The sequence below is a fragment of the Lepidochelys kempii genome, chromosome 4 (genome assembly GCF_965140285.1).
Source record: "Lepidochelys kempii isolate rLepKem1 chromosome 4, rLepKem1.hap1, whole genome shotgun sequence".
In the NCBI taxonomy this organism is placed as follows: domain Eukaryota; kingdom Metazoa; phylum Chordata; order Testudines; family Cheloniidae; genus Lepidochelys; species Lepidochelys kempii.
In genome coordinates this window covers 55,809,580-55,816,942 of record NC_136383.1, presented here as the reverse complement: position 1 = coordinate 55,816,942, position 7,363 = coordinate 55,809,580, and the positions used below count along the sequence as shown (strand labels likewise).

General features: G+C 45.1%; 1 protein-coding gene across 12 annotated transcripts in view; it reads left to right on the top strand.

Moving 5' to 3' along the window:
- Positions 1-975: 975 nt before the first annotated feature.
- Positions 976-7,363, top strand: part of NR3C2 (nuclear receptor subfamily 3 group C member 2) — a 280,828-nt gene continuing 274,440 nt past the window's right edge. For 3 of the 12 annotated variants that reach the window (XM_073341308.2, XM_073341306.2, XM_073341307.2), the window contains exon 1: positions 1,987-2,386. In XM_073341308.2, coding sequence (XP_073197409.1) covers positions 2,194-2,386 — 193 coding nt within the window. In that variant the 5' untranslated portion in view covers positions 1,987-2,193. The other 9 variants (XM_073341310.2, XM_073341311.2, XM_073341313.2 and 6 more) reach the window with 9 other exon arrangements.

Here is a 7,363-nt window from a genome sequence, read left to right as displayed (position 1 = left end):
TATCTCATTGGTAACTCTGGGTCTAAAATGAGTGATTGCACTCAAGCTGCGGGCCATCTGAGCAATGTGGATGTCAGTCTCTGAGCTGAGATTAGCCCTTTGTGCATTCAGTCCTCGCTTAGACCATACTGGTTCTCACACACTTGAGCTTCCTCTTGCAGCCAATGGTTGGATGCTCAGCAGAGATGGTTCAGCTGCAGGCAGTTTGTACTGGTTTTAGCACCACTTGTGTGTTGGGCTAGAGCTGGCTCCTACAAGGGTGAAATGATGCTGGAGGTCCCCTCCCCCCCAAGAAAAATCAAGCAACTAGGGCTATGGGTTTTCAGGACCCCAGAGGCCAACTCTGGGGTGTAACCATGAAGGAGGGAACCGTAGGAAAAAAACCTGTAACAGGCTTTCATCCCCCCCCCCCCATGACTGGTTTGAGCCCATGGGTGCTGAAACAATTTGCATAATGGGGGTGCTGAGAGCCATTGAACACATTCACACTGTATAGGATGGAAACCACTTCCAGGGCCGGGTGTCAGCACCCCTAGTTCCACAGGCTCTGTGGGCACAAGGCGGGGGTGGAAAGAAAGGGCTTCTCGGGGGGAAGCTGACATTCCCCCTAGGGAGGGCGAAGGCCGGCTCCCACACCTGAAGCTAATCAGCGCACACCTGCGGGAAGAAGACCAGCTGGGCTGTGTCAGGCTGGCCCGGAGTCAGCCCCACGTAACTTTAATCACTTCAGCGCAGCTACAGCGGATCCGGATTTTACTCGCCAACTGGAGCCGCGGAGGTGTCCCCCGGCCGGGCTTTAACCAGGGCAGCGCTAGTCCCCGTGGGCCCACCGGGCAGCACCAGCGCTGCGGCCGCCGGCCAGCGCGACCCCGTCATGACCCTGCCAGCCAGGGCAGAAGGTGGCTCCCGCCGTGCGTCACCGCACAGAGCCCCGGCAGTGGCAGCCGCCGCCTCTGCCCTCCATTCGCGGGCGGCGGCGGCAGCAGCTAGCGCTGCTCTCCGCCTGACGGCTGCGGAGTGGCCCTGCCCGCTGGCCGGGCCTGCTCCGCTCGCCTCCCTCAGCCCCGCTCGGTGTCTGGGCGAACGCGCGGTACGGCCAGCCAGAGCAGGGCGACTCTGAGTCCTTGCGGCGCTCGCTGCTCCTCCTGCCGCCGCCGCCGCCGGGAGGGCGGGGGTGGGCTCGGGCGCTTCAGACTGCTGCTGTCAGAGCCGAGAGACACGCTCCGCCTGGGGAGAAGGGAGGGAGCGATACTCCTCCCCCCACCGCCACCCCGGCCTGCCTCCCTCCTTCCTCCCTCCCTCTCCTCCAGCAGCTCCACAAACCAGGAACAAGAGCCAGCTACAGCCTCCTGTGCGTGAGAAAAACACGGGGAAGCCAAACCGGGAGTGCGGAGCAGCGCCAGGAGGAGAAGGAAGGTGAAGGAGGACGGACGCAGGAGGGGAAGCACAGAGGGCTTGTCAGCATAAAAGGGAGGAAAAAGTTTACACCCGTGTTACTCTCGCCTCCCTCTTCCTGGGTGGCGTCGCTGGGAGTTTTACCTGGAATGACAAGTTTTTTCAGGGTGGTTCTTTCTCTTTCCACGCTGCTGGATCCGACTCCCCCCTTCAGCAGCGGATGAGGGTGTGACACAAGGGGGAACCCGCCCCCCCCCATCTAACCCTCTATGGTGGGAGCTGTCACCAAGAGCAGAGAGGAGCTGATCCGGGTGGACTTCACTGTTTCCAGCTCCACTGTTACAGTGCTGCAGCCTCCCGTGGAACTGGAGTCAGAGAGGAACTGCTGCCGCTGGGGTTTGTGTGTGAGAGTGTTACAGCCCCCTTCTTCCAGGATATAACTAAAACCACCTCGAGCATTTTCAGTCGCATCTACATCATTGTTTCCTCCTAATTCTTGCGATTGCTGCTTGTTGGATGGCTTGTTGGCAGTAGCCAGGGGTCTTGCCTCCTCCACCGCCCCACCATGTCCTAGAAAAGGTGAGTGCAGTCAAATCACTTGCACAGAGTCCTGGGGGAAAGGGCGGGTAGAGAGCGTTTCTTTATGGGGAAAGCAATAGAGCAAAAAAGCAAGGACCAGATATGTTAGTTTGGAGGGAAATGTGTTGAGCGGGGAGAACTAATAACTGTGTCTACAGAGATTTTTAACAGATTGTGTGTCCAGGTCAAAATCGATCCTATTCATATCATTTAAAACTTATGTTTAAAACCCCCCATGTCCATTGCTTAAATAATAACTCATTAGCAGTTGTGTCTCTGGGTAGCTCTGCTGGGTCTGGGAGCCTGGCTCATTCCTCGGCCCATGTCTACTGCGGGGTCTGGAAGTGGAGATCAATTTTTGGAAGAATATTAAAACATGGAAGACACGTGACTTTAAATAAAAATCCTAAAGGTAAATATCTTACTGCGCCCGTCTGCTAAAACATGTAATCCCCAGCTTTCTAAAACCATAAATGCCACGGAATATTTAAATGTATTTGTCTACTCTTAAACCGCTTTTATTGCACGATTCTTCTGCAGGTTCCCCCCTTTTTTCCCAGGGTACCTCTAATTTTATAGGATTTGGTCGGGGCGTGAGGGAGTGTATTCTTGTCTGGGAATTAAATGGAGAGAAATGGGATCAAGAAGGGATGGGTGGGTGTCTGTGTCAGGTTTTAGCTGGCGAGAAAGAGAGGCTCTCTACACCATTGCTGCTGGTGTCAAAATCTGGAGAAGGGGAAACCTACATTTTTCATTGATTGATGTTTAGGAGTGCCCATCATTATTACTGATTTTTAAGCCCAGGGTTAAAGGATATTGGTATAGAACTCCTGAGGAGTGTATCATTTTTTAAAGTTTACATTGTATTCTTTTCTTTTAAAAATATTTATAAACTTTGGAAGCAAGCAAACAAGGAGGGTGAAATTAAAGGCTTCGGGCTCCAGACAGTGTCTCGAATTTTGAAACTGTTTTATTGTCCCCCATTTATCATTTACCCTCACTTGAAAAGGAGGAAAGAGACAAAATCTGTGCGCACCATTTACAAAGACTACACCAGGCGCAATAAAATGAAACCCAGAGGCAAGCAAAGGACAAGTCCTTGAACCTTAGTGAGTTTCTCTGTTTTAAATCATTACCGCATCGATAACATGCCCATTCATGCATTGTTTAAACACGGAAATTGAAATGGAAACGTGATAGTCTTGCTGCACTGGTAAGAAGCGATGATTGTAAGCACAGAAAGGAAAAGGCTGCGTCCTTCCAAATTTGCTCCCTGGCCAGCGAAGCTGCTCACCTTGGCACAGGTGGAGTTAACTTTGTCTCCGGGAGACTGCGGTGGGCGGGGACAAAGGCTCCCTTTTTATAGACCCTAGTCTCTAGTTCCACCTGAGGAGAGGAACCACCCCCACCCCCGCCTTCAGACAAAGGGGTGGGGAGTGAAATGGACAGAAACCCCAGCGGGGAGGGCACGTTCTCCAGCACAGCCCCGCCAAGACTCCGTTTGGAGGGGGCCTCCCTCCTTCTGGATTCATTTAAAGGCACTTTTTAAAAGTATTTCCCTTGTTAGTTTGTAATGAGGTGTGTTTAATTCCTCCAGTCGCTAGCAGCTGGCCACTGTCCTGACTCCACTCCGGCTGGGGAACTGGACTAGAGGGATGTTTGGAGGGCTGCATGTTGCATTAGGAGAGGTAGTTCTGTCCCAGGCTCTGCGCTCTTAACCAGCTTCTGTGGCTTTAAGGAGAGATACATTTTCCAGCCTGTGTCGCAGCAACTTTGTATCAGTCATGTCGCCCGCCCGCTGACTGAAACGGCTTTCGACCAATGAGAAACCCGCCTGAGCCCAATAGCGCGTCTCTTTTCTTTCCCTCCGCCAGTGGAGGCAACCGAAGGGTGGGATATTAACTTGAACTTTATCTGAGCATGTGACATGTTTTTAAAAGGACTTGGCACCTTTTTTTTCTTCTTCTTCTGCCCTGCTCAGTGTCATTGGGCGACGTAGCGAACTTCAGGTTAAGAGGGAAGCCAGCGGATTTACCTGCTGGCGAATAATTATTTCTTGTTCTAATGTGAAACCATCCGCATTTTCTGGCCTGGAGGTTGGATTTAGGTGGGTTACACTTTAATGGAAATGCAGACTGTAGCAACAGGTAGAGACAGACAGCGCAGGTGTCCGGGGGAAGCACTGGCAGTTCTTGTCCTCTTATGGCTGTGTCGTTGTATCCACTTTGCAAAGGAGGTAGGGCTTTGTGCGTTGTTTTGTTTTTGTAAGGGGAGATGGGTCTTCAGATGTCCCTTTTTAGAGCAGGAGATGCTGCATGTTTTTATTATTTTATGATTTGAGGTTAGGCTCTTTGTGTTTGGAATGCATATGGACATTTACAAGTGTGTCTTGTACCCAAGCTTTCCCACACCAAGAGAGAGTCTCCCCTTCTTCCTGCCCCCCCCCCCAAGTTTTGTTTGTTGCATTTTAAAAAGTAAATCCACAGATCAGATTTGTAATTGTCAGGAATAGGTCAATAAGTTTCAACAACTTCCAATATAAAACCAGCTGTCTTAAATCTAGGTGGAAGTCAAACTGACTAAATGCAGTGATCTGTTTAATGCTCATCCCTCTGTAATCAGTGGCTTCATATATATAGTAAGTAATCAATTAGTTAGCTACATTTCATGGTTATTTGGTTTCAATGACAAACATCCTCAATGTTTCCTTGATTTTTCTGGCATCATTTTGTTTTGTAAGGTTAGTCAAAGAGACTATTCCTTTTGTTCCATTCTTGGCCTTTTTTTCAGATGTACTGTACAAATCCATTTGTGTATTGTAGTCTAATCATTTTCATACTCTAAATTAGAATTGTATGTCTCTCAAATTTAGCTAACTTTGCCTATATTTTATAAGCCAGTACAGAATATCTAATTTTCCCATGGAAAAAATAAAGCTAGACTGTTTAGTAGGGGGGAAGGGAAGGGAGGGGAGCGGGATGTGCGAAAAAGAGAACATTAAAACATAAAGATTACATATAACTTTCCATGCGCCATTTACTATCTTGGTAATTATTCATATTTGTGTAATAAGAGCTTTCTCTAGCTGTGTGATCCTATTCTGAAGTCTTAAGTCTGCGTTGGCCATCACAGAATGCTGTCTTGAAAATAATTAAGAAATCATAAATTAAGCATTCTATCACTGTAGGATAAGTGAGAGGAGGTGATGGGTATTAAGGGAGAAAATTCTAAATTAAGCAAAGATATCTTTGTTAATTAACACACATGGCCAAGCAAATAAGAATTAGATGAAAGACAAATGGCTGTCTCTTTTCTGTTTTTTTTCAGAGCAAAAGTTCACTTTTAATCCTGAATGCAAATAGGTAAATAAAATATTTTGAAAACATGGATTGAATTTAATCTTAAATAAAAAAAAATTAAATAACTTAAAGAAATAAAAAATAGAAGAATTATAAGTAGAGATTTTAAAACAATTCAGCAACTAGGAACATGCTACACTCCCACCCTGTGTGCATGCACGCACAAAATCCCATGTAATGCTCCATGTCTTAGGACAAATAGAAAAATAATTATATCCACTACTTTTTTTCCTCTTCAAGGGGCATATACTACTCTTGTTTTGCATATGAAACACCCTTTACCATTAATGGGAATTCTGCAAAAGAAAGAGAATGTGAGCCATTTTCTGCTCTGTTACCCTGTGCAGTGCTGCTGAAGTAACTGTGATTGCCTGGGAGTAATTGATAGAAGAATATGGTCCAATGTCCTTAACTTTGCATTTAAGATTTGCAGCAGTCTGTTTAGTCCAGTCCTTCTCAATCTGCTTTCATTTGTAATTGGTACTTCACTGACTTGGGACATTCAGGTCTGAGGATAAAACCTGGATCTCCTGAGTAGTATTACATCTAGGTCATCAAAGTGGCACACAGATGAATGATATTTAAAGAAAACTCAAATAACAGCAAAAAACCAAACATATTTCCAAGTTAGTCACAGATTTAGATATTGGAATTCAAAAAACTGGATTTAGTTCTGATTTTCTTATACCTAGGTGACCTTCCCAGTACAGGGATTCCAGGTACCATGTAATTTTTATTTTTATTTGACCGTTGCAGAGAAACGGGTTTTATGCCTGATTGTCTGGAGACTTGGACTGCAAAGACTACATTTGTTGATCTGTTCGGTGGTGAAACACTTAGGTCACAAGTGTTAATGTTCAAGTACATTTTTGAGGTTTGGGGAACAGGTTTCTTCATAATATAAACATTTATAAAATTGCAAATGCATAAAAATATAATTTCCAATATAAATACAGTCCCTCCCTCCATTGTCGTCAGTTGTGAATTAGACCCTGAGCTAAAACTTTTTAGAGATTTGTAAAAATAAATGTCTGTACAGTACATCAGGTAGAGATACGATGTGCATACATGAAAGTCAATGGATTCTTTTATCAATTTTTGCTTTTAAAAAACAAAAACCAAAACCTGATCCTATAGACTTCTTAGCATTAGTACCCACTGCAACACTTATTAGTGGCAATAATCAGCACCACCAAGGAACCTGTTGTCACGTGTTTTTACTGGTACTTTTAGACTTAGCTTATAACAGGCGATATATAAATCTTTCCAGGCTTTTTACCCTCCCAAAATGTATCTTTCAAAGAATGGACCTCTTCCTATAGCTGCTGGATCAGGGAGTTTGCCACTTAGACTGCTATAGGCTTTGATTTGTTAAGCTTGAAAAGTTTGTGCCTAATGCTTAGGCACTAAAGATGAAATTTACCCCTGTGCAGTGGTATGTATGCATGACTTAAGTTCTGTGGCTTAAATGGGACAGAAGTGGTGCACAATATTCTGCTGGGCCTCTGCTCAAGATTAAAATTCACTCTAAATCCATATTTATGCCTCTAAATGAGTGTTCTCATTTTTAGAAATGCTGAATACTCATGGCTTCATTTGGTTTCAGTGAGTATTGGGGGGTGCTCAACACATTTAAAATATGTTTCTTTTGGAGTCTAAATATTGGTTTACATGTTTAACTTTAGGCATTTATGTTTGAAAATTTTAACCTATATGAATACTGTTTGACATGTAGGACACTGGTTTATTGAAGACAATCAAAATTTTGGTTGTGCAAGGAATTCAATTTGATACCAAACATAGTGCTTTTATTAGTCCATAATTTTGTAAATTTTTGTGCAGCACTTGTGACTAAGACACAGCTGTCTGCTTTTAACCTCATCCTTGACAGAATGTCAACACTGATAGGTACACATAAGTTTCTACCTGTTCTGTGACTTCACTGCAGCAGCGTTTCAACACTTTTTATGTATTGTCCCTTTTTCAAGATGCATGTCGTCGTCTTGGCATTTATTATATATTCAAACGGA